Raw genomic sequence first — 672 nt, 5'->3', positions numbered from 1 at the left:
CTCTTCGCTCTAGTATCTGACCCCCCCCACCCCCCTCCGGCCTTCCTCTTCGCTCTTGTACTTGACCCCTCTCCGGCCTTGCATCTTGTATATTATTATAAACAGATTGAACTTCCGCTTTTAATCCCATTCTCTGTCCGTCCCTTGCAGTGTTCGGCGACATCCCTCACACGCTGTCTGACGATTGGGTGGCCATGCAGACCAGGAGAGCGCTGGACATGAGGGCCGGCCCCATAGAGGGATTGTCCTCCAAATGGGACTATGACAAGAACGAATGGAAGAAGTAAGATGGCCGCCTCCCAGGATTCCCTCCGACCAGAACAGCCTCCATGTTTCACTGCGGTCCAATCTCCATGTTACCTCATCGCTTGATTCACTGGAATGTGATTTCCTCCTGTGTTCTACCAATAAAGCTCTGGTTTACTTGAACCCGCCGCCGCCATGGCCGTATCACTGACATGATGGTTTCAGATTCTCTTTGATAATTAGAATTCGGCAGTAAAAGTCTTAATTCCTCACACAGGGGGGAGAACTACAAACGCCAGCCAAGGTTTAGGACGGGAGGGGGAAGATACTCGCCGATACCGGAAGCCCCATTAGGGAAGCCAGGCCGTGTGTAATGACTTGCTGCCCGGCTTCCTGGTTGGTCGGGAAGCTGGCCAATGGGGCGTC

At 53.1% G+C, this 672-nt stretch overlaps 1 protein-coding gene across 1 annotated transcript in view; it reads left to right on the top strand.

Annotated features, from left to right (window-relative positions):
* The window catches only part of LOC108798844, a 9,335-nt gene extending 8,897 nt beyond the window's left edge, over nt 1-438 (top strand). Inside the window, exon 4 of the mRNA XM_018570644.1 lies at nt 151-438. Within this exon, the coding sequence (XP_018426146.1) occupies nt 151-287 (137 nt within the window). The 3' untranslated portion in view covers nt 288-438. The remainder of the gene's footprint in view (nt 1-150) is intronic.
* The last annotated feature ends 234 nt before the right edge of the window (nt 439-672 follow it).

This window comes from Nanorana parkeri, unplaced genomic scaffold, assembly GCF_000935625.1.
Source record: "Nanorana parkeri isolate BGI_ZX_2015 unplaced genomic scaffold, ASM93562v1 scaffold1565, whole genome shotgun sequence".
Classification (NCBI taxonomy): Eukaryota; Metazoa; Chordata; class Amphibia; order Anura; family Dicroglossidae; genus Nanorana; species Nanorana parkeri.
This window is presented reverse-complemented; position numbering and strand designations above follow the sequence as displayed.